The 26,148-nt window shown below is 63.6% G+C and overlaps 1 protein-coding gene across 1 annotated transcript; it reads left to right on the top strand.

Annotated features, from left to right (window-relative positions):
• The first annotated feature begins 942 nt into the window (after positions 1-942).
• On the top strand, positions 943-4,917 carry ELF3 (E74 like ETS transcription factor 3). Its single transcript, XM_054712933.1, has 8 exons — positions 943-1,162; positions 2,025-2,246; positions 2,468-2,563; positions 2,711-2,839; positions 2,998-3,087; positions 3,196-3,312; positions 3,570-3,765; positions 4,241-4,917. Exons 1-8 carry the CDS (start codon positions 982-984, stop codon positions 4,350-4,352), a joined length of 1,143 nt encoding a protein of 380 aa, XP_054568908.1. The 5' UTR covers positions 943-981; the 3' UTR covers positions 4,353-4,917.
• The last annotated feature ends 21,231 nt before the right edge of the window (positions 4,918-26,148 follow it).

Below are 26,148 nucleotides of genomic sequence, written 5' to 3'. Positions count from 1 at the left end.
CAGCACACGGGCCCTCGGGCTGGGCCGCTGGGAGCCACCCATCAGGGAGCTGGGCAGCGCCGGGGGAGCAGGCCTGTTCCCCATGAATGCCCCCTGGGCGCCTGAACCTCGGGGTCCTCTCTCCCCGCGTGGCCCCCCAGATGCCCATGTCCCCCAGGGGTACCCTGCCCCCCCCCCACCCCCTGGAGGGACTTCTGAGCCTGAGTGTGGCCGGTGGGAAGTGCAGAGCGACCCCTCCGGGCGACCCTCCCGCGGCCGCCCGCCCAGGCCGGTGCCCCGTGCCCGCCCGGAGGGCGCGGGAGAGCCGTCTGACAATGATTAAACCAGCCGGGCCTGACTTCCCAGCACCCGGGCGGCCGGGCCAAGTGGCACCGAATATGCAAATCACTCGGGCCGGCGCCCGGCCGAAGGCCAGGAAATGCCCTGGTCCAATGAGCCTCCAGCTCAGGTGGCCGCTCCGGAGGCGGGCGCGGCGCGGCGGGGCGGGGCTCCGGGGCCTATTTAGGTGCGGGCGGCGCCGCGGCCGCAGTACCTGCTCAGGTTTTGCCTCCTGCGATATTGGCGCCTGCCGTCCCGCCTGCCCGCCGCGCCCGCCTGCCCGCCGCGCCCGCCCGCCCGCACCGCCCCGGCCCGCCGCGCCCGCCTGCCCGCCCGCCGCGTCGGTAGGTCCCCACCTTCCGAGCCCGGGCCGGGAGTGGTGGGTTCTGGTTCTGGAGTCCCCAGCAGGTGCGCGGGGTGCCGGAAAGCGGGGTGTCCTGAGGTTCCCAGAGCCCAGGGGGACGGTGGCTACGACGTGGTCAGCCCCACGCAAGGGCCCCGGCGACCGAGGCGGGAGCCGAGCCGGGGCCCGGGGGTCCCCCAGCACCTTCTAAGATCAGGGGGCCCGGCGTAAAGACGGGGTGTCCTGAAAAACGGGGGCCTCCACGGCCCCACCCGGGCTTCCCGGACCCCCTTCACCTGCCCCCTCTGCCCAGGAGCCCCATGGCCGCCGCCTGTGAGATCAGCAACGTCTTCAGCAACTACTTCAGCGCCATGTACAGCCCCGAGGACCCCGCGCCGGCCCCGGCCCCGGCCCCCCCGACCGCCGCCGCCGCCGCCGCCTTCGGGGCCGACGACCTCGTGCTGCCCCTGAGCACCCCCCAGATGCCGCCCGGGGGCCCAGGTGGGTCTCTGGGGGGTGCGGCTGTGGAGAGGGGTCCCCCTGAGGTCAGGTGGCTCGGGGGTCAGGCAGAAGGTGCTCCTCTTGCTGGGGACTCGCTGGGGGTGGCGGTGCCCGGGCGAGGGCGCGACCGGGTCCGGGAGGGGGTCCGCGTGGCGGGTCCGGGAGGGGGTCAGCCTGGCCGTGCCCGGGCGAGGGCGCGAACCGGTCCGGGAGGGGGTCAGCGTGGCGGGTCCGGGAGGGGGTCCGCGTGGCGGTGCCCGGGCGAGGGCGCGACCGGGTCCGGGAGGGGGGGGTCAGCGTGGCGGGTCCGGGAGGGGGTCCGCGTGGCGGTGCCCGGGCGAGGGCGCGACCGGGTCCAGGAGGGGGTCAGCGTGGCGGGTCTGAGCGAGGGCGCAACCGGGTCCGGGAGGGGGTCAGCGTGGCGGGTCCGGGAGGGGGTCCGCGTGGCGGTGCCCGGGCGAGGGCGCGAACCGGGTCCGGGAGGGGGTCCGCGTGGCGGTGCCCGGGCGAGGGCGTGAACCGGGTCCGGGAGGGGGTCCGCGTGGCGGTGCCCGGGCGAGGGCGCGACCGGGTCCGGGAGGGGGTCCGCGTGGCGGGTCCGGGCGAGGGCGCGACCGGGTCCGGGAGGGGGTCAGCGTGGCCGTGCCCGGGCGAGGGCGTGAACCGGGTCCGGGAGGGGGTCCGCGTGGCGGGTCCGGGAGAGGGTGTGAACCCCGTCCTGTCCCATCCCGGGAGGGGGTCCGCGTGGCGGTGGGGGACTTGCTGCCGGTGGCAGTGCCCGCGAGGGCGTGAACCCCGTCCTGCCCGGGAGGGGTCTGCGGTGGCGGCTGACCCTCGTGTGCCCCCCCCCCCCCGCCCCCAGAGAAGGCCAGCTGGTCGCGGGAGCAGCCCCAGTTCTGGTCGAAGGCCCAGGTGCTCGACTGGATCAGCTTCCAGGTGGAGAAGCACAAGTTTGACGCCAGCACCATCGACTTCTCGCGCTGCGACATGGACGGGGCGGCGCTCTGCAGCTGCGCGCCCGAGGAGCTGCGGCGGGTCTTCGGGCCGCTGGGGGACCAGCTCTACGCCCAGCTGTGGGACCTCAGTGAGTGCGGGGGGGTCCCCGAGTCCGGGCTCCACGGGACTGTGGGTGCCGGCGGGATTGGGGTCAGCTCTCAGTCTGGGAGGCTGGGCCGAGGGTGGTCCCCGCGTCCCGGTGAGGTCTGGGGTCCACGTGACTGTGGGGCGGATGGGCGGCCCCAGTGGAGCCCCCGGGGAGGGGGAGGGGAAGGGGGGCGGCCGGGCTCTGACCTGCCTCCCCCTCAGCGTCCAGCTTCCCGGACGAGCTCAGCTGGATCATGGACCTCCTGGAGCAGGACAGCACCTCGTTCCAGGAGACGCTGGGGGACCCCGGCCCCTTTGGTGAGCACCCGCCCCGCCCCCCGCCGATCCCTCCGCCCCTCCCCCACACCTGTCTCCCGGCCGGAACGGTCAGCAGGTCACTCGTCTGGTGGCCCCGCCTGGCCTGCCCGTCCCTCCCGCCCGGTCTGAACTCTCCCCTCCTCCCAGACCAGGGCAGCCCCTTCGGGCCGGAGACGCCGGAGGACGGCCTGCAGCCCAGCCCCTACCACGCGGGCGGCTTCGGCGCGGGGGCCCCCTCCCCGGGCAGCTCGGACGGCTCCACCGGCTCCCCCGCAGGTGAGGGCTCCCCGGGCGGCAGCCCCCCCCCCCCGGGTGTCCCCGCCCCTGGCTCCCAGCTCTGCCAGAGGCCGGCTGGCTGGGCAGCGTGTCCGCGTCCGTGTCCGCGGAGCGTGTGGGCGGTGAGGGACTCACTCGGACCCGCCTCCCCCCCCCAGGGACTGGTGCCTCTGGGTGCTCCCACTCCTCCGACTCGGGGGGCAGCGACATGGACCTGGACCCCAGGGACAGCAAGCTCTTCTCCAGGGGTGAGTAGAGGCCGTCCCCCAGGGGGCTGCCCGTCCCCCGCCCCCCGCCCTCACCCCTCACTCCTGACCTGCCCCCTGACCTTCCCCCCTGACTTCCTCCGGCCACAGCCGACTTCCCCGACGACAAGAAGGGGGACCCCAAGCACGGGAAGCGGAAGCGGGGCCGGCCCCGGAAGCTGAGCAGGGACGCCCGGGACGGCGCCGAGGGCCGGAAGAGCAAGCACGGTGAGCACGGACCCTGCACGGCCCGGCTGTTCATTCCTGTCCCTGGGGGTGTTGTTCCCCCGAGCGGGACCAGCTCTGGGGGTCCCTTAGTTGCTGAGTGTCACCAGCTGTTGGGGGGACGCGTGTCAGTCCCTCTTGTATCTAGTATTGGAGCAGGAAAGCATCCCGGGCCCACGGCGCTGGGGGGCGGGGCATGTGCGGGTCCGGCGGGCGGGCGGGGTGCCCCGGCGGCAGCTGACGGGCCGTGGGCCCTGCAGCCCCCAGAGGCACCCACCTGTGGGAGTTCATCCGGGACATCCTCCTCCACCCGGAGCGGCACGAGGGCCTGATGAAGTGGGAGAACCGGCAGGAGGGCGTGTTCAAGTTCCTGCGCTCCGAGGCCGTGGCCCAGCTGTGGGGCCAGAAGAAGAAGAACAGCAGCATGACCTACGAGAAGCTGAGCCGGGCCATGAGGTGAGGCTGCCCGCGGGCACCGCGGGGGACGGGGCGGCGGCGGGGGGCTCCCGGCACGGCCGCCAACTTTGAGGGGTACACGGTGACCGGAGGAAGTGTGTAGGGTTCGATCACGCATCGGCCGCCTCCCGCACACACCCCTCCCCACCGGGGATGGAGCCCACAACCCGGCCTGTGCCCTGACCGGGAATCGAACCCTGACCTCCCGGTTCTTCGGTCGATGCTCAGCCCCTGAGCCTTCTTCACAGCTGGGCCTCAGTGGCCATTATTGACCCGCACGCCCCAAACCTGTGCCCAGTTGAAAGGGTCACGTTGCTCGTCTCTGGGCCTGAAGTTTGTGGGTTCGTGACGAGCCCAGGCAGAGCCGTAGAGAGAATGCAATTCTAAGCTCAGGTCGGGGGGGCTGGCAGCCATGGGGGGGCTGGGCTCTGGGGGCGTGCCCTGCCCGGGCCCTCTGACGCCCGCGTCCGCTCAGGTACTACTACAAGCGGGAGATCCTGGAGCGCGTGGACGGCCGCCGCCTCGTCTACAAGTTCGGCAGGAACTCCAGCGGCTGGAAGGAGGAGGAGGTCGGGAGTCGGGACTGAGGGTCCGAGTGGACCCGCGTCAGACGCGTGGACTCGAGGCCGTGGCCCCGATCCATGGGCCGACGGGAGGACTGTTCTGTGGGGGAAGCAGAGGCCTGGGCCTCCTCGCCGCCGCCTCGTGGAGTTACAAGCTCTGGGTGTGAAGTGACTTGTTTCGGTGACAATTTGCACGTGTGGCCTCTACGGGGCCTCCGGACGCCTGGTCCGGACCAGCTGCCGACACCACCTTCCTCCTGCCGGTGCCGGACGGAGGCCGGGAGGCGGGGAGGTCCGGGGCGCCGGGAACCAGGGGACGGGGCCGGCACTCCGCCCCGGACCGGCCCGCCTCCCTCCCAGTGCGTGGGCTCCGCGGGCGGGGGTCAGAGCACGCCCTAATTTATGTGCCTTAGATGTGCCAGGTGTACAGACAGGTCTATTTTTTCTAAGACGTCCCCCTGACCGCTCTCGGCCCTGGGCTGGGCCAGCAGGGGGGCGGGGGTGCCTGACGCTCAGGATGGTCCGGCTCCCGGCTCCTGAGCGGGGCACAGAGAACCCCCCAATAAAGTGCCTTCTGAGCTTTTTGTAACCGCCGTCTCACTCCCTGTGCACGGGCATCCGCTCAGGTCGTGGGTGGAGGAGGGGACGACGGGCCTGCAGGCCAGAGGGGGAGGCGGAGGCAGGCGTGTGGGGTTGGGGGGGTCCCAGAGCCAGGAGGGCTGGTTAGGGACACGGGGGCCGGGAGGAAAGAGGACCCCGTTCGGGGGGAAGAGGCTGTCGGGACGGGAGCTCCACGGGCCGAGCTGGGCCGGTGCTGCCGGGACACGGCGCTGCGTGAGCCACGTTGGGCCCCTTCGGGCCGCTGGGAGGGGGGGTCCAGCTGACGCGGTAGGAGTTCGAGGCGTGCGTGTGGAGGAGGCGCGTCTGCCTTCCCGCCACGCTGGCTGCGAGTGGAGTGTCTGTCCGGCTCGTCATGGGACGCGGACTCAGCGACGGCCGTTCGGAATCCCAGGTGCCGGGCCCGTTTCACAGATGCAGACGGTGAGGCTCAGTGCGCCAGGGCACGGCCGCGGGGCTTGGCCCCCTGACCTCGGGCTCAGCCGGCCCCGGGCTGTTGCGTCGGCACAGGGACAGCGCCGCGGGGCTGCGCACAGGCTGGTCCCGGCACGTAGCTTCCTCCGGGAACGTCCCTGCAGTTGGAGGCGGCGTACTCCAGGGCGCACGCCGTCAGCCCCTGTCGGAAGTCTGCGAAGTGGAGGATTCGCTGGAGGGATGTGGGGCAGGAAGGCAGGGCTCTGAGGGGAAGGTGTGTGCATGTGCGTGTGCATGGGGATGTGTGTGCATGGGGAGTGTGTGCATGGAGAGTGTGTGCATGGGGATGTGTGTGCATGGGGAGTGTGTGCATGGGGAGTGTGTGCATGCAGTGTGAGTGTGTTCGAGTGTGTGTGTGCGAAGAGGGGGGGCTTGGTCTACGGCCCGTGGTCGGCAAACTCATGAGTCCACAGAGCCAAATACCAACAGCACAACGATTGACATTTCTTTGGAGAGCCACGTTTTTTAAACGTAAACTTCTTCTAACGCCACTTCTTCAGCATAGACCCGCCCAGGCCGTGGTGTTTTGTGAAAGAGCCACACTCAAGGGGCCAAAGAGCCGCGTGTGGCTCGCGAGCCGCGGTTTGCCGACCACTGGCTACGGAACTAGGACAGCGGGGAAGTGGGGGGGGGGCGGCTGGACGGAAGGGGGGCTGGGTGAACCCCAGAACCCCCCGCAGCCCTCAGAAGGCGTGTGCCTCTGAGTGCACAAGTGACGCCCGAGGTGATGGGCCCGGCTTCACCCCAGACACACCTGGCTCCCGAGCTGGCCAGGCCGCGCCCCGGGACGTCCGCTTCTCAGCCGCGTCCCCCACCTGCAAAGCCCCACGTGCGGCACCGAGCTCATTCTGCACCCACGTCACCTCGGGGTCACCCTGCTGGTGGCCAAGACGGGAGGATGCGCCTGGGGACGAGGGGCACAGGCACCCCGCCCGCCTCCAGCCCCCCCTGCGCTCGGGGCCCACGGCGCGCGGGAAACCGGCAGAGGGAGGCCCCGCCCGGCTCCACGCTGACCTTCGGCCCCTTTCGGTTTACGAGGTGCTTTCCTCGCCCCATTATCGCGGTTGTTGCGCACCCCAGCCCCGAGGAGACGGGGCGGGCCCAAGGTCACTGCCGGTGAGGAGGGGACCGGAGCCGGGATCCTGCCTGCAGGGGGGAGCCCAGGGGCAGCCCCCGCCCCCGCCGTGGCCCCGGGAGGGGTCCCCATCTCCCCCAGAGGGACATGTTTCTTCTTTTCCATCCTCCCCCGAGGATATTTCCCATGGATTTTTAGAGAGAGGGAGAGACAGAAGCATCGATGTGAGAGACATCCATCGATGGGCTGCCTCCTGCACGCCCCTGACCAGGGCCCAGGCCGGGGAGGAGCCTGCAACCGGAGGTACGTGCCCTGGACCGGAATCGAACCCGGGACCCTTTGGTCTGCAGGCCAGAGCTCTATCCACTGAGCCACACCGGCCGGGGCGGGACATGTTTCTTAAGATGCCTCTGCCCCTCGTCCCCAGGACCCTGCAGAGCCGGGTGCTCACCCTGGGCTGGCCTTTCTCCCCCTCCCCCCACACCCCACCCCTCCTGGGCACCCTCTGCTGGGGGGCAGCACCCTTCCTCCCCTCGGCCCGGCTCAGCAGCCTCTGCAGGCCCCTCTCCCCGGCGGCCTCTCCCCGGGTGTGGCCGGGCTGTTTCGGTCCTGCCCCGAGCAGCTGGTCAGCTCTTATCTGTTCCGGTGAGATCTGGTGCTGCCGGGCAGGTCACCGGGAGGTCACCCCTCCGCCCTTGGGTGTGCCTGCCCTCGGGCCTCCGGGGAATATTCCCGGATTCTCCCCCGGCCCTCCCTCCACCCAGTTCAGGGGAACTGGCCTGACCTGCTCGCCTGGGCCAGGTGGGTCCGTGGTTGTGTTTTGAGGGTTTGTTTCAGTCTGCCATCCATTCCGGTGGCGTGTGTCCACGCTTCTCCCTCCCCCGTCGACAGCACCCCTGCCCTGGGCAGAGACGGGCTCACGCACCTCGGCCCCTCAGAGCAGGTGCCGGCAAAGACTTGTTCAACAGCCGGTGGCTCTCTGCCCCACCACCCCCGCCCCTGTGCACTCACGTGTGCACATGCATAGCCATACACATATGTGCACTCACACACGACAGTTACAACATGCGCATACACACACGTGCGTGTGCACACATGCACACTCGCACATAGGTCACACACATGCACTCACACATTATAGTTACAACATGTGCATACACCAGTCACATTCACAGCCATACACAGTCACACACACGTGTGTATACACGCATGCACACACACATAGGTCTCACACACGCATGCACTCACACAGTCACACGCTCAGCCCCCCAGGCTTGCTGGCCCAGCCCTTTATTAACCTGCTCAGCTCCTGCCTGGGGTCCAGCGGACTCTCTCCCTCAAGCCTGGCCTGGCCTCCCAGGGACGGAGGCCTCGGAGGAGGAAGGTGCCGAGGTTTTAAAATCTCTGTCCCAGGGAATAGCGGGTCTGTGGCTTCTCTGGAGACAGCAGAGGCTGTGGCGATCTCACGTGTCTGGACCCCGGCCAGCCCCTTCCCCAGGGCGGGCTGCGAGGGGCCACGGCCCTGACCACGTACGGAGGCCGCCGCTGGCCAGCAGCCGGGTCCACCTGGGTCCCGCTCGGCTCGGCAGAACCTGCTCCCCCTGCACCGGCACTTCCTGTACGTCTTCCCCGAACCAGTCTCCGCAGGAAGAACCGACCCTCAGCTAGCCCTTTCCCATCGAACCGGGATTGGCAGCTCGGACGCCCAGATCCAGGTACCCGAGCCCATTTTACAGACGAGCAAACCGAGGCTCAGAGAAGGAGACTTGCTCAAAGTCACACAGCAGGGCCCCCCCCCTCCGCCAATTCATTTTTAAAAAATATAGTTTAGAGAGAGAGGAAGGGAGAGGGCTAGAGAGAAACATCAATGAGAAACATCGTCGATCAGCTGCCTCCTGCACGCGCCCCCCCCGCCCTCCCCCCACGAGGGTTCGAGCCCACAACCCAACCCGGTCTTGTGCCCTGACCGGGAATTGAACCGTCGGCTTCTCGGTTCCTAGTTCGACGCTCACCTGTTGAGCTACATGCTGGGCAGCAGGCCCCCTTACTGAGCACCTGCTGGATGTCAAGCAGCGTGCCAGGCGAGCGCTCGCTGTCCATCAGGCATTCCTTCCTCATCTCCCTGTGAGCTGGGTGCTGCTCCCCGCCCCGCGCCCCCAGGCTCCGCGCCCCCTGGCTCCGTGCCCCCCGGCTCCCTGCCCAGCAAAGGAACTCGGGAGGAAGGGGACACGCAGGGCTGGAGCCTGAACAACCCCCTACATGAGCCCCCAGCAGGTCTGCAAGCCAGGCCGACCCTTCAACCCCTCGACCCCTCGGGCCACGGGAAGCTGAGGGTCCAGGGAGGTTGGGGAGCAGCTCAGCTGGAACCCCCTCCCTCAGCTCACCCCCGGCTCTGCTCTGAGCGGCGCCGGCACCCACCACGCGCCCTGCATTGGAGAAGGGCCCGCGGACGGACGGACGGACAGACACACATGCCTGGCTGCTGGTTCCATTAGGTCTGGTTCCGGGGACGCCTGGAGCCTGTGGGGGACGAGAGTGGGTTCCCCAGTTCTGAGATCCTCATAAGCCCACCTTAGGCCCGGCCGGCGTGGCGCCGTGGTTGAGCGTCAGTCTAGGAACCAGGAGGTCGCGGTCCCATTCCGGTCAAGGGCACAGGCCCGGGTCGTGGGCTCGATCCCCCGTGCGGGGCGTGCAGGAGGCAGCCGATCGATGTGTCTCTCTCATCACGGATGTTTCTCTCTCGCTCTCCCTCTCCCTTCCTCTCTGAAATCAGTAAAAATGCATTTTTTTAAAAAATCACCTGTTAGGAGTATCCCCTCATCTTATGCATCCCCCTCCTCCCTGCCTCCCCCCTCCTCCTCCTCCTCTTCTCTCTCCACCCCTCCCCTCCCTCCCCTCCCTCCTCTCCCCCCTCTCCCTCCCCCTCCCCCCTCTCCCTGCCCCCTGCTACGTGCAGGGATGGGCCAGGGCGGCGGCAGCAATTAGCTCAGCTCAGCACCCGTTACTGGAACCTTCGCGTCAACTCTGGCGCGGGTCCAAGCAGCCACGCCCAGGCCCCTCGTGACTCAGCCTCACCTGCCAGCCTCCGGGGACCCAGGGACAGTCCCGCATCCTTTGTCCACCCTCATCCTCCCCGGTGCCTGCAAGGCATGCTGGGATTTAGCGCCCTGCCCTCCCAGGCCCGGTCCCCTCCGCTGGTGTCCGGCCCCGAGGGGCCGCTGGTGCTGGCTGGCGAGGGCTGGGTTTGAGGAACGGGACGCTCCGAAGGGGAATTGTTTGAAACGTGAGCCGATGCTGACTCTGGGAGGTACTGACTTTCCAGCATCTCCGTGTGGAGAGATCTCTCCCGATGGCCCGAGCTGGTGAGGCCGGCCCCAAGCCCTCGGCCCAGGTGTGTGCCAAGGACAGTGTTTAAAAGCCTTAAAAAGCAGGGGCACGGTCCTAGCTGGTGTGGCTCAGTGGATAGCGTGTTGGCCTGTGGACTGGAGGGGTCCCGGGTTCGATTCCGGTCCAGGGCCCACGCCCGGTGCGGGGCGTGTGCAGGAGGCAGCCGACCCATGATTCTCTCTCTCATCGTGGATGTTTCTCTCTCTCTCTCTCCCCCTTCCTCTCTGACATCAACAAAAAACGATGTATTTAAAAAAACAAAAACAGCCGAAACCGGTGTGGCTCAGTGGATAGAGCGTCGGCCTGTGGACTGAAGGGTCCCGGGTTCGATTCCGGTCAAGGGCATGTACCTTGGTTGCGGGCACATCCCCAGTGGGGGGTGTGCAGGAGGCAGCTGATCGATGTTTCTAACTCTATTCCTCTCCCTTCCTCTCTGTAAAAAATCAATAAAATATATTTTTTAAAAAATAAATAATAAATAAAAATAAAAAAACAAAAACACGGGGATCTTTTTCACGAAGCAAGTTCGTGTCTGAGAAGTTTTCCGAAGGAAATGCTTGGAGCCGGACCGCGTGGCGGCTCCGGTGTTTGGGCGTCTCGTCTTGTGCACCGAAAGGCCGCTGGCCCGGCACCTGCCCAGGTCGCTGGTTCGATCCCCGGTCGGGGTGCGGGCAGGAGGCAACCGCCTCCCTTCTCTGTCTAAAATCGGTTTAAACAACTTCAAAAGAAGGGTGTCTGGCTACGTGGAGACGTGGAGTGTGGTTTGCGAGACGCGGTTAAGCGGGGAGGCTGGTTACACGGCAGCCGGCGGGGATGTCCCGACGTCGGTTAGGAAGGGGCGGGGTGACTGAGGCGTGGGTGTGCGTGGAAAGCGGCCGGGGGAGAGGCCCGGTGCCTGGGGGGGGCGGTGGGAGCAGGCTTTGTGCGTGGCCTGAAGTGTCTCTCACCGAACGCCTGCATTGCTCTTAGAACAAAGGAGAAGACAAACGCTTTCCATTTTGGAAACATTTGTTAAAAAAAAATTAAAATTAAAAAAAAAAAAAAAGTGGCCCTGACCGGTGTGGCTCAGTGGATAGAGCATCAGCCTGCGGACAGAAGGGTCCCGGGTTCGATTCCTGGTCAAGGGCACAGGCCCGGGGTGTGGGCTCGATCCCCAGTGCAGGGCGGGCAGGAGGCAGCCGATCCATGATTCTCTCTCATCGTGGATGTTTCCATCTCTCTCTCTCTCTCCCTTCCTCTCGGAAATCCGTAAAAAAGTATATGAACAGAAATCAATGCATTAGAAATAAAAACAACAAGAACAACAAAAAACACAACCCCGTCAGGCGGCTCAGTTGGTGGGAGTGCCGCCCCCTATACTGAGAGGTGGCCGGTTCGATTCCCCGTCAGGGCACATACCCTGGGGCGTGGATACCACCCCTGGTCGTGGCACCTGCAGAAGGCAGCCCATCGATGTTCCCTCTCACATCAATGTTTCTCTCTCTCTCTCTCTCTCCTCTCTCTCTCTCTCTCTCCCTCCCTCTCCATCCCGCCCCCCCCAAGGTCAATGGGCAAATCCTCGGATGAGGATTAAAAAAAACAGGGGTGTGTGTGTGTGACTCAGGGCTTGAGGGTATGCAGGAGGCAGCCAATCACTGGTTCTCTCTCATCATGGATGTTTCTTTCTCTCTCTCCGGCTCTGAAATCAATAAAAATATTTTTTAAAAATAATAAGGGGTCCCCTCCGTGCGCGGATCCTGCCCTGAGTAGGGTCTCCCCGACTGGCTCAGCTCCTGGAGAGATGGCTCACCCGGTCATCGCTTCCTGGACATACACGGAGTGGCCAGATGATGATGATCTCTGAACGCGTAATAATCTGGCCACTCAGTGTGTGTGTGTGTGTGTGTGTGTGTGTGTGTTAGAGGCCTGGTGCATGAATTCGTGCATGGGTGGGGTCCGGCCAGCCTGGCCAGGGGGAGGGGACATGGGAGGTTGGCCGGCCTGCCTGCTGGTCGAACTCCTGGTTGAGGGGACAATTTGCATATCAGCCTTTTATTCTATAGGATAGACACTGAGTGGCCAGATTATGATGTGTTCAGAGATCATCGTCATCTGGCCACTCCGTGGATGTGGGTCAGCAGCGGGTGGCCATCCCTGGATGCCTTTGTTCGGGCCCTGCCCCGTCGGACACGCGGGAGAGGATGGCGCCGCGGCTTGGCGAGGGGCCAGGGCCTCCTCTCTGGAGGTGTCGCCCGCCGGCCGAGCCACCCCTGCCCATCAGGCGCTCACCAAGGGGACGGCCAGCCGAGTCCAAAGTCTGCCAGGAGCCCAGGAAGGACACCTGCTCGGTCTTGGGGGCGGAGCTTACGTGCGGCCCCGCCCACCCCTGCCTGCCGGCTCTGTCCTCCTGGTCCTGCAGGACAGGGCTCCCCGCTCCTGGGCCCCTCGGTTCTGGGTTCTGGGCTTGTCTCTCCCAGACACAGGGTCTCCCATCGTGAGTCACCTGGTGCCTCTGCAGACCCCAGACTGGGCTTTCTTCTTTTTCTTTTAAATCTATTTTTATTATAATTTCAGAGAGGAAAGGAGGGAGAGAGAGAGACATCAGTGATGAGAGAGAATCATGGACCGGCTGCCTCCTGCGCACCCCCTACTGGGGATGGAGCCCACACCCCGGGTATGTGCCCTTGACTGGGAATCGAACTCTGACCTCCTGGTTCCTAGGTCGACGCTCAACCACTGAGCCACAGCAGCCGGGCTCGATGCATTTCTTTTTTTGTATTTAATATATTTTATTGATTTTTTACAGAGAGGAAGGGAGAGGGATAGAGAGTTAGAAACATCAATGAGAGAGAAACATCGATCAGCTGCCTCCTGCACGCCCCCCACTGGGGATGTGCCCGCAACCAAGGTACATGCCCTTGACCGGAATCGAACCTGGGACCCTTCGGTCCGCAGGCCGACGCTCTATCCACTGAGCCACACCAGTTAGGGCGATGCATTTCTTTTCATGCCCCTTGTCCCGCGACCAGGAGGCGTGCGTGGGCAGGCAGGGTCTCTGCTCCCTGAGGAGCGGGCCCTGGGCGTGGGGTAGCCGATGCCTCGTCGCGGAATGCATGGCCTCCCTGCCTTTCCTGGGGCCCAGTCCTCAGAGGCATCTTCCGTGCATTGACCCTGGAGGCAGGGAGACTCCCAGGGGATCGGGGATCGTGGCTGAGGCCCCCCGACATCCCGGGCCTTCTGTCCTCCTCCCCCTCCTCCTCCTCTCCACTCCTCGCCATGGAAAACCAGCCCTAACGTGCCCCCTCCCCTCCGGGCGCCCCATGCCACCCTCTGGCCAGTGCCTGAGCCCCTGGTGCCCTGGGGCTGTGTCCCGGCCATCGGCTGAGCCACAGGGCCTCCCCCGGGGCAGAGATCTGGCTGGGAGGGGGGACCGAGGGGCCGGCCGCCCAGGGGAGGCGAAAGGGGAGTCCTGGGGGGGCCATGGGGGAGCTCGGGGCGCTGCGTGCTGGGCTCCGGGGGCAGTCCCGGTCCCCGGGTGCCGGCCGCCGGGCTGAGAAGGGAGCAGACTCGGGCTGAGCGAGGCCACCTTTGTCCTCCGCCTGCCCCTTGTCCTCTGTTTACATCCTTCCTTCCCGTAAGTGCGTTGGCTCCGAGCCACACACACCTGCCCGACAGGTTGGGCAGAAGCCTTGGGGGTGGGGCCCCGGGGAGCAGGCTCCGCTCCCTCCCTGTCAGCCCGGTGCCAGGCAGCGGAGGATGAAATGCCTTCGGGGGCCGGGGAGTCCGGGGAGTCGGTGTGTCCACGTCACCAGAGCCAGGGGAGGGGGCCCAGGCCTGCGTCCTCAGCCGGCCGCTCCTGGCGGGAGACTGAGGTCTAGAGAGACACGGAGTCAGAGCGGGACCCACAGCCCGGCCCGCGTGGCTCAGTGGTGGAGCGTTGACCTAGGAACCGGGAGGTCAGGGTCCGATTCCCGGTCAAGGGCACGGGCCTGGGTGGTGGGCTCCATCCTCAGTTGGGGACGTGCAGGAGGCAGCTGGTCCATGATTCTCTCTCTCTCTCGCTCTCCCTTCCTCTCTGACGCTGATAAAAATATATTTATAAGAACAAATTTTTTTTAAAAAAAGAGCCCTGGCCGGTGTGGCTCGGTGGATAGAGCATCGGCCTGCGGACCGAAGGGTCCTGGGTTCGATTCCAGTCAAGGGCACGTGCCTCAGTTGCAGGCTCCTCCCCGGCTCAGGCCCTGGTCGGGGTCGTATGCAGGAGGCAACGCATCGGTGTGTTTCTCCTACATCGCTGCTTCTCTCTGTCTCTCCCTCTCTCTTCCACTCTCTCCAAAAACCAACGGAGAAATACCCTCGGGGGAGGATTAAAATAAAAAAGAGTGGGGTCCCCTGGCCCCCCTGATGAGAGACTCCGAGGTGCCCCAGAGCCTGGTGGCTGCACTGGGCTGGGCTGGGCTCCATCCTGCCCCTTCGCTCCGCAGCCAGGGCATGGGGTGGGTGACCGTGACCTTGCCGTCGGCAGCTGTGCAGGGAGCCAGGGGAGAAGGGGGAGGAGAGCCGGGAGGCAGAACCTCTCGCCCGCCCCGGGCAGGTCTGGGTGGGGTCAGGGCCTGGGGTGGGTGTGACTCAGTCAGAATGGACGTCTCTTCCTCCCCAGGATTAGCGGCCGAGCTCACGTGAGGGTGTTGTCCATCCGGCCCTTCGTCCTCGGCACGGAGGGACGGACACGCAGTCACCACGGGCGTGCTGACCGCCCGCCACACGCCCAGCCCTTCCCTGGGGCCTGGACCTCCCGTGTTCCCCGCCTCCCGCCCCCCATTCCCTCTGTCATCAGCTTGACCTCCTCGAGGTCTGTCCCCTGGTCGCCAGGCACTAGCACTTCAGCCTCGAGACCCGAGCGGTCAGAATGTTTCTCCAACGCCTCCCACCTCGTCTCCCATCTCCACCAGTTCGGCTCTTGACCAAGTTGTTCACAGGAAAAATGTCTCCCTCCAAACCCAGGCTGTTTTTTTAAAAATATTTTTTCTTGATGTTTTACGGAGAGGAAGGGAGAGGGATAGAAACACCGATCAGCCGCCTCCTGCACACTCCCCCACTGGGGATGTGCCCGCAACCAAGGTACATGCCCTTGACCGGAATCAAACCCGGGACCCTTGAGTCCGCAGGCCGACGCTCCATCCACTGAGCCGCACCGGTGAGGGCGAACCCAGGTTTCTGAAGGGACTGCCCTATCAAGGGTCACCTTCGCATGACAAAACCCATCTCTCAGACAACAAACAGAAGGAGACAAAAGCGTTTGTTGCTGGGGAATTAGCATAATTTTAAAACATAAAGAGGCCGTCTGGAATGCTAATGTCGCTAAGGGTGTGGAAGACCCAGTGATCACAGACAATTAAAGACTTAGCCCTGAAGCCAGCTTCGACCTATGACCCAGGAGGTCACAGTCCCAGGAGGTCACGGTTCCATTCCAGGTCGGGGGCACATGCCTGGATTGTGGGCTCGATCCCCAGTGTAGTGCGTGGCGTGCAGGAGGCAGCCCATCCATGATTCTCTCTCATCTTTGATGTTTCTCTCTCTCTCTCCCTCTCCCTTCCTCTCTACATCCATTAAAAATAAATAAATAAAAAACATCAATGACGAGAGAGAATCACTGGTCGGCTGCCTCCTGCACGCCCCACCCTGGGGATCGAGCCCACCAGGGAACTGTGACCTCCTGGTTCATAGGTCAATGCTTGCCACCGAGCCCCGCTGGCTGAGCCATTGACAGGATTCCTAATGGGAAAAAAATGAGCCGAAACCGGTTTGGCTCAGTGGATAGAGCGTCGGCCTGCGGACTGAAGGGTCCCGGGTTCGATTCCGGTCGAGGGCATGGACCTTGGTTGCGGGCATATCCCTGGTGGGGGGTGTGCAGGAGGCAGCTGATCGATGTTTCTACCTCTCTATCCCTCTTCCTTCCTCTCTGTAAAAAAATCAATAAAATATATTTTTTAAAAAATGATTCGGTTTTCGAACAAATGGCTTTTCCAATGGCCTTCCGGAGCAAATGACGTCCGAGCTCCGAGTTTCTCCGAGTTTCCATCGGATTTCTCCCAAGAGGCCCGAGCGTGGATGCGGTGTCCGAACGGCTCCCATCGCTCATTCCTTAAAAATGTTCCCTCCCGTGCGGCGTGTCCAGGCTGACATGCATGTGACCGTGAGGGAGCAGGCCCAGGCCCTCGGGCCTCCGACCCAGCTGGCAGGGGACTGATAAACCCGGGGAAAAGGACACGGGATGAGACAGCGGAGGCAGGTATGCGCTCCCAGAGGCAGGCGACGTGCTGGCGGCCGCGTCCCGGCCGGCCTGTTTTCAGAAGGGCCGTGATGGAGGCCTCTGCATGCGGGAGGCCGGGCTAGGACGCGTGGGGGTGGGGTGGGGGGAGAGGGGTCCGAAGCCGGGCCTGGACACGGGAGAAGCTGGGCCTTGTGAGCTAAGGGCAGCAGGTGGGAGGAGACGCCCTGGTGGCCTGGGGTGAAGAGTGGGCTGTCATTTAAAACTTTTTAAAAAATTTCTTGCCTTCACCAGTGTGGCTCAGTGGATAGAGCGTCGGCCTGCGGACAGAAGGGTCCTGGGTTCGATTCCGGTCAAGGGCATGTACCTTGGTTGCGGGCACATCCCCAGTAGGGGGCGTGCAGGGGGCAGCTGATCGATGTTTCTCTCTCATCGATGTTTCTGACTCTCTATCCCTCTCCCTTCCTCTCTGTAAAAAAATCAATAAAGTATATTAAAAAATAAAATTTCTTTATTGATTAAGGCAGTGGTCGGCAAACTCATTAGTCCACAGAGCCAAATATCAACAGCACAACGATTGACATTTCCTTGGAGAGCCACATTTTTTAAACTTAAACTTCTTCTAACGCCACTTCTTCAACATAGACTCGCCCAGGCCGTGGTATTCTGTGGAAGAGCCACCCTCCAGGGGCCAAAGAGCCGCATGTGGCTCGAGAGCCGCGGTTTGCCGACCACTGAATTAAGGTGTTACATATGTGTCTTTATTCCCCCATCCCCCCCCCACTCATGCCCTCACCCCCTGGTGTCTGTGTCCATTGGTTAGGCTTATATGCATGCATACAAGTCCTTTGGTTGATCTCTCCCCCTTACCCCCACCCTCCCCTCCCTTCCCTCTGAGGTTTGACGGTCTGATCGATGCTTCTCTGTCTCTGGATCTGTTTTCGATCATCGGTGTATGTTGTTCATTATAACCCACAAATGAGTGAAATCTTGTGATATTTATCTTTCTCTGACTGGCTTATTTCGCTCAGCATCATGCTCTCCAGTTCCGTCCATGCTGTTGCAAATGGCAAGAATTCCTTCTTTTTTACCGCAGCGTAGTATTCCATTGTGTATTAAAAAAAATTTTTTTTTATTGAGCCCTGGCCGGTTTGGCTCAGTGGATAGAGCGTCGGCCTGCGGACCAAAGGGTCCCGGGTTCGATTCCGGTCAAGGGCATGTACCTTGGTTGCGGGCACATCCCCAGTGGGGGGTGTGCAGGAGGCAGCTGATCGATGTTTCTCTCTCATCGATGTTTCTAACTCTCTCTCCCTCTCCTTTCCTCTCTGTAAAAAATCAATAAAATATATATATATTTTAAAAATAATAAATAAAAATATTGATTTCAGAGAGGAAGGGAGAGGGAGAGAGAGAACCATCCATGATGAGAGAGAATCATGGATCGGCTGCCTCCTGCACGCCCCCCACTGGGGATGGAGCCCGCAACCCAGGCCTGTGCCCGGACCGGGAATCGAACCCTGACCTCCTGGTTCCTGGGTTCATGCTCAGCCACACCGGCCGGGCTGGGCTGGGCAGTCCTTCTGAGGAGACCAGAGGCATCATGTGATGTCCATGTCCAAGCTCACTCCGGCGGCCGCGTCTGAGACGGCGGGGAGCGGGGCCGGGGTGGCCGTGGTGGAGACGGCACACAGGGCGGCACAGAGCGAGGGTGGAGGCGCCAGGTGTTTGCTCAGAGGCTGGCGATGCCTCGCGGGCCGGGCGCTGGTGGCCCGGGGCCGCTCCTCTTGTGTCTGCAGCTGTTCCCAGGCCCCGGGGTCAGCAGAGGGAAGGGCGAGGCTGGACCGGGGCTGGGGGGGCGGCGGCCAGAGCAAGTCTGGGCAGGCCCCGAGCGGCTCGCTGAGGCGCCCGGCAGTGGACGGGGTGGGAGGCGGCCCCGAGACCCTGGCCCCTGAGACAACCAAGACCTCTGCACCCCCAGCCGCTCAGAGCGCCCAGACAGGGCCCTGCCGTGCTGGTCCCGCCCCCAGGCCTCCTCCCACCCAGCGCTCGGTCGCCATGGCCACGCCGGCGAAACCCAAGCTGGTCTCGGCGTGGGGCGGGCGTGGTGCTGCGGGCTCCGGCCAGCACACCCTCCTCGAAGGGGCTGGAGCTGTCCCTCGGCCGGTGGTCACCTCCCCGCAGCTCCCCGGGCGACCCTGACTGCGGAGGGCGGGGCTGGTCGCCCTGCCTGACGGGCCGTCCCTGCTCCTGTCTGGTCAGGGTCCTCCTAGGAGGCAGGGTGCCCAGGAGGGCCGATCCGCAGGGTGTCTGTGGGTGGCCCGGGGACTCTGCGCTCCTCAGGGGACACGTCGCCTGGGGGCAGGCAGGCGGGTGGGCAGCGAGTGGACCTGCCTCGTCTGGTTTCCTTCCCCAGAGCTCCTCAGCTGTATGGACAGGCGGACAGGGACAGGCGGACAGGTGGACAGGGGGGAGTCTGGGAGGGCGAGGGGCTGGGCAGGCTGGATGGGAGCCCCTGGTGCACCCAGACACAGCGGGGACGCGCTTACATCCGTGGGACAGACGCCTGGGCAGGACTGAGGCTTGAGGGAGGCCGAGTTGGGCAGGGTTCTGGTCTCGTGGAGCTTAGAGTCCAGAAACAAAGCTGTGGGGCACATTCCCAGCAGCCCCCACCTCCCCCTCTCCCTCTCACTGCTTCTCCCCTGACCCAGCTATTTATCCAGCTGTCTGTCCATCCATCCACCTGTCCGTCCATCCATCCATCCATCCATCCATCTGTCCATTCATCCGTCCATCCATCGTCCGTCCATCCATCTACTGTCCATCCATCTACCTGCCCATCCATCCATCCATCCATCCATCCATCCATCCGTCTGTCCATCTATCCATTCATCCATCCATCTATCCGTCTGTCCGTCCATCCATCCATCTGTCCATCCATCCATCCACCTGTCAATCAATCCATCCATCCATCCATCCATCCGTTCATCCATCCACTATCCATCCATCCCGTCTGTCTGTCCGTCCGTCCGTCCATTCATCCATCCACATGCCCATGCATCCATCCATCTGTCCATCCATCCATCCATCCATCCATCTGTCCATTCATCCGTCCATCCGTTGTCCTTCCATCCATCATCCGTCCATCCATCCATCCGTCCGTCCGTCCATCCATCCATTCATCCATCCACCTGCCCATGCATCCATCCATCCATCCATCCATCTGTCCATCCATCCATCCGTCCATCCATCCATCCACCCACCTGTCCATTCATCCATCCATCCGTCCGTCCGTCCATCCATCTGTCCATCCATCCATTCATCCATCCATCTGCCCATGCATCTATCCATCCATCCATCCATCCATCCGTCCGTCCGTCCGTCCGAGCCCTCCCCGTGCCTGTCTCCTCCACCACCAGGAACCAGGGCCTGTGTCTTGGGCACCACTGTGTCCTCAGCACTGAGTCCAGGGCTGGCACCCAGTAGGTGCTCAGGAAGAGTCTGTGGGACGAATCCATCCCCCCGTGACTGACTGTCCTACCACCCGGTCCGAGGTGAGGGCCACCCCAGGGGCTGCGTGTCTTACCGTCTCCATTGCTCACCGTTAAGTGTCAGCGCCCGGGGCATTGCGGCGGCTCGATACACATTAATGTTTAAATATAAACCAGCCGGTGAATGAAGGAGCTCTGGGGGCTCCAAGAAGGGAGCAAGCAGGTCCCCCGGGGAGAGGCGCACGGAACAGAGAAGGCAGAGCTGGTACTGGTGAAGGCGGGTTATCCCACCGCCCTCTGGACCCTTATATATAAAATATAAAATATGTTTTTATTGATCTCACAGAGGAAGGGAGAGGGAGAGAGAGACATCAGTGATGTTTCCAGGTGGGAACTGAAGCTGAGGATGCCCTGGCCGTACTAACCGGTGGGCTTGCCTGAGTCCCCACTGGCTGCAGAGGGCGGAGGGGGGGGGGGGCGAGGAGGGGCTGGGGACAGAGCAGAACTGGTCTCAGGGGACTCAGAGGGAAAGGGAGGGTTCGAAGCAGCGTCCCTCCCTCCATGAGCCCCCACGGAGCCCAGCACTTGCTCTGGGCCAGGCTGGGGGGCTCCGACGTGCGTGGGAGGACCCGGTCCCGGCCCCGGCCCCGGCCCCCGGGGAGCGCGATCTGGGTGGAGACGGCAAACGAACAGGTCACCGCGCAACCGGCTGCGTGCCTTGTCAGAGGCGTGCACTCCCTGCCCCGGCCGCCGACAGGGCGTGATAAACTCACCGCGTAGAAAACAAACAGATTGATGGAGAGGTTGCCCTGGCCCAGGCCCGGGAGGGAGAGGGGCACCGTGTCCCAGGGAGGGGCCGCGTCCCGGGAGACTGCACAGACTCACAGTGAGGGGGATGTTCCCCTGAAGCTGGAGGCTTGTCCGGTCTTCGGGGGGCGGAAGGGGGGGTGTAGACCCTTTTTTTTCAAAAACAGTTAAAAAAAAAATACTTGCATGAGCCCAGCCATCTGGCCGGCGTGGCTCAGTGGTTGAGCGTGACCTAGGAACCGGGAGGTCAGGGTTCCATTCCCGGTCGGGGCACAGGCCCGGGTTGCGGGCTCGATCCCCAGTGGGGGGCGTGCAGGAGGCAGCCGATCCGTGATTGTCTTTCATCATTGATGCTTCTCTCTCTCCCTCTCCCTTCCTCTTTGAAATCAATAACAATATATTTTAAAAAATAATAAAGAGCCGAAACCGGTTTGGCTCAGTGGATAGAGCGTCGGCCTGAAGACTGAAGGGTCCCGGGTTCGATTCCGGTCAAGGGCATGTACCTTGGTTGCGGGCACATCCCCAGTAGGGGGTGTGCAGGAGGCAGCTGATCGATGTTCTCTCTCATCGATGTTTCTAACTCTCTACCCCTCTCCCTTCCTCTCTGTAAAAAATCAATAAAATATATTTAAAATAATAATAATAATAATAATAATAAAGAAAATGGAAGTTTTAGCTCAGAACCTGCCCGAGGTGGCCTCACAGGGGTCCCCCCTGTCTCCTGGCTCTTCCCAGACGGTGACCAGGGGCTCGGGCCTGGGTGAGGGAGGGGCGGGCAGACACGCACGCCGTCCCCACGCCAGGCCGCAGCCCTGGCACCGGGCCCCCGGCAGCCTGGAAGGCTGTTACTCTAGAACCTGATAAATGCCCGGGCTGGGTGGAGACAGCAGCCGCTCGGCTTTAAGTCCAGGGAGATAAGGGCTTCGGAGGAAACTGATAAAGGCGTGAGATGCCCGGGGTTAGGTCACCCGTCTGGCCTGTTCGCCTGTTGCCAGTTTCAACAGCTCCCCCCCCCACGGCAGGTCCCCGGCACGGCGGGCGGGGGAGCCGGCGTGTCCCCAGGTCCCTGTCCGCCTCTGGTCGGGTCCTCCGCCCGGTCTCTCGGCGGCCAGGGGCCCTCAGGTGGAACCCTGAGCTTGCCGGGGCTCCCCTCCTCTCTCTGAGCCTCAGTTTGCCCATCTGTAAAATGGGCTGTACTGGGCTAGCTCGGTGATTCTCGTGTTTCATTTCTAAATTCACCAGTGAAATCTCCGAATCTCCCCAGAATAAGGAAGAGGCAGGACCGAGGGGCAGAGCGAGGTCACATGCCCCTGCCTTTGTCCCGAAGGGTTCGTCAGGCGGGTCGCGTGGTTTCTGTTCTCCTGGCGATGGCATCGCTGCTGGCCCAGGAGGCTCCCGCCCTGAGGGAGGACCCGATTCCATCTCCAGGGGCTTGTTTTGGTTGGATTCTCTTTTTAAAATAAAACCTATTTTTATTGATTTTAGAGAGAGAGAGGAAAGGAGAGGGGGCGGGGGGGGGAGAGAGAGAGAAACATCCATGATGAGAGAGGATCACGGACCGGCTGCCTCCTGCACGCCCCCTACTGGGGATCGAGCCCACAACCCGGGCCTGTGCCCTTGACGGGGAACCGAACCCTGACCTCCTGGTTCAGGGGTCAAGGCTCCACCACTGAGCCTCACGGGCCGGGCGGTTGGATTCTTTAAAAAGTTGCATGGGATCCGCCCGTGGAGGCACAGGGAACGTCTGGTCTGGAACCTGTGTGTCCTCGGGCCCAGGACAAGCCCCCTGGAGGCTGGGTCCCCCCCCCCCCCGCCCCGTGGACCCCATCGGGGAGGTGAGGGGAGGTGGGGAGACCCCAGGGCACGGGCTGCAGGTGGTGACGGCAGAGGCTGCAGGGCTGTGGGCAGAGCGGGGCCTGGGCCCTGACTCTCTGGGCAGAGACTCCCTTGTGCCAAAGCAAATGGGAGAACCGGCCCGGGGCGTCGGAGGGCTTGGTCCCCCCCCCCCCCCCGCTCTCCCCCCCCTCCCCCCCCCCCCCGCCCGGAGGCTCTGGGAGGAGGGGTGGCCCCGGGCCAAAGCAGGCACTACCTTTGTCACCAGGCAGTGCCTCTCCGCACGTTCACACCCAGTGCCCCGCTGGCAGGGCTGTAAACCGAGCCCCGGGTGCCAGGCGGGAGGCACCCCCCCCCCCCGCCCCCCATCCGCCGAAGGAGGGGCGTGCGCCCGGGGCCCCAGCAGGTGAGGATTGGGGCCTAGGACAGGGCTGTCAGCGCCGGGGATTGGCCCCCTAATCCCAGCGCCCGCCGCAGGCCCTGACCCCGCCCCCCGCGTGGTACCAGCCCCAGCCCGCGGTTCCACACGGAGAGAACCATCTCCAGCCCAGACAAAGGGCCCTTTGTGCCGCCCGCCCGCCCGGGGACTGAGCTATGGGGGGGGGGGGGGGGACGGGCAGAAGGACAGCCCCGCCCGGGGTGGGGGGGCAGGGGAGGGCTGGGCGAGGCAGCTGCTGGCCCCCCTCAGCCTGGCCCCCACCTGGGCAAAGGGCACTAGCGCCCTCCCACCGCCCGCCCGCGCGAGGGGCACGCCAGGACAGGAGGGGGAGCAGGGGGGGGGGGCCCTTGTGCACAGCTCCGAACGCAGGAGGCTTTATCCCTGTGAGGGCTGCATGGGGGCGCTCAGCAACCCCCCCCCCCCCCGCCTCTGTGTGGGCAAAAGGCTGGCTCCTCACGGCCAGGTCCCCACCCTGAGCAAACAGTCGCAGCCAGGGAGGAGGGATTTGGGGTGCAGAGCGTCCGGGGGTGGGGGGAGCTCGGGGAACCTTTGGGAGAGGGAAGGGCGAGGGGCAGGCTGCAGGAGGCGGTGGCCCTGAACGCAGGGTCTGTCTGGTGGGAGGGCCTGCTGCTCGCCACCTGCCCGCCTCTGGGGCGAGGAAACACCTGATTTTGCAAAACAAAACAGGCCGTGGAGAGAGGGGGGGCGCGAGCCTGGCCCCCTCCACAGCGAGGGAGGGACTGGGGGCTTCTGCCCGGGCCCAGGGCACCCTGCACCCATTTGCTAGTTAAATCCACCGTCCGCTCCTGGGGCACATGGATTTTTTTATTTTATTTTTTATTTTTTTAATATATTTGTATGGATTTCAGAGAGGAAGGGAGAGGGAGAGAGAGAAACATCCACGATGAGAGAGAACCATGGGTCGGCTGCCTCCTGCATGCCCCACACTGGGGATGGAGCCTGCAACCCGGGCACGTGCCCTGAATGGGAATCGAACCCGGACCTCCTGGTTCCTAGGTCGACGCTCCACCACGGAGCCACGCCGGCCGGGCAGGGCAAGGGGTCTTGAGGAGACTCGGGTGGGGATCACGTACACCAGGTTTCCGGGAGCCGGCTGAGGAGGGGCGACGGGTTAAAGGTTGTGTGCGTTGTGGTGGGCGGCCGGGGCGAGAGAAAGGTCAGGCCAGCGTGGCCGCCGAGCGTGTGTGGTAGGCGGTTTCTGTCCTCGGGGTGACTCCTCCTGAGGCTCCTCTGGGGTTTGGGGGTGACGGGGGCGTGGGGGGGGGGGGCAGGTCTGTGGTCCTGAAAGGCAGTGACCAGACTGTGCGATGCAGACAGAGAACCGGGGAGAGCGGGAAACGCCAGCGGAGCCGGGAGAGGCCGGAACCCAGGCCTGTGGGCTGGGCACCGGGCCTGCAGGTGCCAGGCCAGTCCCTGCCCACGGAGACGGCTGTTGACTTTGGCAGTCCCCTCCGCCCGCCCCCCCACCTGGGCCGGGCATGCCTGCCTCCTCCCTCCCCAGAAGGGGCTGAAACTGACCCGGTCCCTGCCCCATCCTGCTCCAGCCGGCTCTCCGCTGGGTGTGTTCCCGGGAGGGGGCCCCTGGGGGCAGGGCTGGGTGGGGCCAGGGCTGTCACTCCCCCGGGGCCGGTGAGACCCCTCCCTCCCTCCCTCCAAGGTTGCCACCTCCCCTCTGTCTGCCACCACCTTCTGGTTACTCGGCCTCATTTTTTTTTTGTTTGTTTTTTGTTAATCCTACCCCGAGGATATTTTCCCATTGATATACACCGAGTGGCCAGATTATTATTAGAGGCATGAATTCGTGCATGGGTGGGGTCCGGCCAGCCTGGCCAGGGGGAGGGGACATGGGCGGTTGGCCGGCCTGCCTGCTGGTCGAACTCCTGGTCGAGGGGACAATTTGCATATTAGCCTTTTATTCTATAGGATAGACACTGAGTGGCCAGGTGATTATGCGTTCAGGGATCATCCTCATCTGGCCACTCCGTGCATACGGAGAGTGGAAGAGAGCGGGAGAGACAGAGAGAAACACCGATGGGAGAGAAACACATGGACGGGTTGCCTCCTGCACGCGCCCTGATGACCAGGCCCCAGGCCAGGGAAGGAGCCTGCAATTTAGGTCCGTGACCTTGACCGGAATCGAACCCAGGACCCTTCGGTCTGCAGGCCGATGCTGTGTCCACTGAGCCACACCGGCAGGGCCTGGGCCTCATGCTTTCTGGTTCGGGGACCTGCCCCGGCTCTGTCCTCCTGCCATTGTTGGGGACTTCAAACACCGGGGCGCGCCTGGCCGCCCGCGTGGCTCAGGGGTTGAGCATCGACCTGTGAACCAGGAGGTCAGGGTTCGATTCCCGGTCAGGGCACGTGCCCGGGTTGTGGGCTCGGTCCCCAGTGCGGGGCGTGCAGGAGGCAGCCGATCCGTGATCCTCTCTCATCATGGATGTTTCTCTCTCTCTCTCTCTATCTCTTTCTCTCTCTCTCTTCCCCTCTGACATCAATAAAAATATATTTTTAAAAAAAAGAGAGAGAGAGGGAGAGACCGTGGAGAAACCCCATCCAGTCCGGTCACCTCTCTGTCCCGACTCAGCGCCGGGCACCCTCCCCGCACTGGACGTCAGCCGCCCACGGCCACGACCACAGCCTGTATTTGGTCGGCCAGGCTTCGCCCCTCGGCACCCGTGACCCTCGGCCTGGCCGGGGGATTTCGAACCACCAGGCCCTGGGCTGCTGCCTTCTTTCCAGATCTGATCTGGGGGCGTCTGTCTGCAGCCGGCGGCGGACGAGCCTCCGATGCTACAAGCAGCCGGCTCCTCCCCGTGTGACTCTCTGTTCGCAGCTGGAGACCCGTCTCCGCCTCTGGGCTGGGCTCACCTCTCCCTCTCAGCCTGAGGTCAGAGGTCGCGTCTCGGCTGGTGGAGGTCAGAGGTCCAGCAGTCAGTCGTCCGGCTTCCCGCCATCCCAACTTGCTGGCCTCCTCCTGATGGTGGCTTCACTGGAGGACGATGCTTCTTTCCTTTCTTTTTTAAAAATACACGGAGTGGCCCGATTATGATGATCTCTGAAAGCATAATTATCTGGCCACTCTGTGTGTGTGTGTGTGTGTGTGTGTATGTATACATATATACATATATACATACATATACATATACATATACATATATATTAGAGGCCCGGTGCATGAGTTCGTGCATGGGTGGGGTCCGGCCAGCCTGGCCAGGGGGAGGGGAAATGGGCGGTTGGCCGGCCTGCCTGCTGGTCGAACTCCTTGTCGAGGGGACAATTTGCATATTAGCCTTTTATTCTATAGGATCTACACTGAGTGGCCAGATGATTATGCGTTCAGAGATCATCATCATCTGGCCACTCAGTGTATATTTTCATTGATTTCAGAGAGGAAGGGAGAGGGAGAGAGAGAGAAAGAAACATCCATG

The sequence above is a fragment of the Eptesicus fuscus genome, chromosome 24 (genome assembly GCF_027574615.1).
Source record: "Eptesicus fuscus isolate TK198812 chromosome 24, DD_ASM_mEF_20220401, whole genome shotgun sequence".
Taxonomy (NCBI): domain Eukaryota; kingdom Metazoa; phylum Chordata; class Mammalia; order Chiroptera; family Vespertilionidae; genus Eptesicus; species Eptesicus fuscus.
Note: the sequence above shows the minus strand (reverse complement) of the source record. Positions and strands in the feature narration are given on the sequence as shown.

Coding starts and splice junctions, on each gene's coding strand:
- ELF3 (XM_054712933.1), top strand. CDS start 982: ATGGCCGCCGCCTGTGAGATCAGCAACGTCTTCAGCAACTACTTCAGC. Junction 2,564..2,710: donor GGGGGACCCCGGCCCCTTTG/GTGAGCACCCGC, acceptor CCCTCCTCCCAG/ACCAGGGCAGCCCCTTCGGG. Junction 3,313..3,569: donor GGGCCGGAAGAGCAAGCACG/GTGAGCACGGAC, acceptor TGGGCCCTGCAG/CCCCCAGAGGCACCCACCTG.